The following is a 1521-nucleotide window of genomic DNA, read 5'->3' as shown; positions in this document are numbered from 1 at the left end:
GGCCACAGAACAAGCCTCAATAAATTTAAGAAAACCGAAATTATATCAAGCATCTTTTCCAATTACAATGGTATGAAATTAAAAATCAATTACAAGGAAAAAAACTGGAAAAGAACAAACACGTGGAAGCTAAACAACACACTACTAAACAACAAATGGGTCAATGAAGAAACCAGAGAGGATATAAAAATATCCATGGAGACAAATGAAAATAAAAACAAACCAGTCTAAAATCTTTGGGACTCAGTGAAAACAGTTCTAAGAGGGAAATTTATAATAATCCTGGCCTACTCTAAGAAACAAGAAAAATCTTAAAAACAAAAAAACCCTAATCTTATATTTAAAGAAACTATAAAAAGAACAAAGCCCAAAGTTAGTAGAAGGAAGGAAATCATAAAGATCAGAGCAGAAACAAGTGATATGGAGACTAAAAAACAATAGAAAAGATAAATGACGCCAAGAGTTGGTTCTGTGAAAAGATAAAACTGACAAACCCTTTGTTAGACACATCTTAAAAAAAAGAACACAGACATAAAAAGAGACAGAGAGACAGAGAAAAGAGGGAGACAGGGGGCACACAAATGAATAAAATCAAATGAAAGATAAGTAACAACTGGTACCACAGATGTACAAAGGATTGTAAGAGACTACTGTGAAAAATTATATGCAAATAAACTGAAAAACCAAGAATAAATGGATAAATTCCTAAAAACATTCCATCTTCAAAACTGAATCATCTGAACAGACTAATTACTAGTAACAAAATTGAAGTGGTAATCAGAAAACTCCCTACAAACAAAAGTTCGGGGCCAGATGGATTTACAAGGGAATTCTACCAAACATTTAAGAAGAGTTAATATCTAGCTCTCCAGGGTCCTGCTTCAAAGATGACCAAGGAGAGAAGGAATAATGGTTGTGCCAAAAAGGGCTGAAGCCACATGGGGCCTATTCACTGTACCAACCATGCCTGTTGCATGCCCATTAATCTTAATGCCCACAAGGCCATTAAGAAGTTCATTATTCAGACCACAGTAGAGGCCACCACCTTCAGGGACATTTCTGAAGTGACTGTCTTCAATGCCTATGTGCTTCCCAAGCTGTATGTGAAACTATATTATTGCGTGAGTTGTGCCACTCACAGCAAGGTAGTAAGGTATTGCTCCTGTGAAGCACAGAAGGACTGAACACCCCCACCCCGATTCAGACCCATGGGTGCTGCCCCACGACCTCCACCAAAGCCCACATAAGGAGCTAAAATCCTTAAGAATCAAAGAAAAGCTGTTCTCCAGGAAAAAAAAAATAAATGGCAATTATACTTCAAAAAAAAAAAGAGTTAATATGTATTATCCTCAAACTATTCCAAAAATAGAAGAGAAAGGAAAGCTTCCAAACACATTCCACAATGCCAGCATTACCCTGATACCATAACCAAAGACACTAGGGGAAAAAAGGCCACAGGCCAATATCCCTGATAAACATAGATGCAAAAATCCTCAACAAATTATTAGCAAACCTCATTCA

General features: G+C 36.5%; 1 protein-coding gene across 1 annotated transcript; it reads left to right on the top strand.

Moving 5' to 3' along the window:
* The first annotated feature begins 938 nt into the window (after positions 1-938).
* LOC112818986 (small ribosomal subunit protein eS26-like) lies at positions 939-1184 on the top strand. Its single transcript, XM_025866050.1, has one exon. The coding sequence runs from the start codon at positions 939-941 to the stop codon at positions 1182-1184; it is 246 nt and encodes an 81-aa protein (XP_025721835.1).
* The last annotated feature ends 337 nt before the right edge of the window (positions 1185-1521 follow it).

Source organism: Callorhinus ursinus, unplaced genomic scaffold, assembly GCF_003265705.2.
Source record: "Callorhinus ursinus isolate GAN/ISIS: 27379988/994484 unplaced genomic scaffold, GSC_fseal_2.0 scaffold2529, whole genome shotgun sequence".
Classification (NCBI taxonomy): Eukaryota; Metazoa; Chordata; class Mammalia; order Carnivora; family Otariidae; genus Callorhinus; species Callorhinus ursinus.
This window is presented reverse-complemented; position numbering and strand designations above follow the sequence as displayed.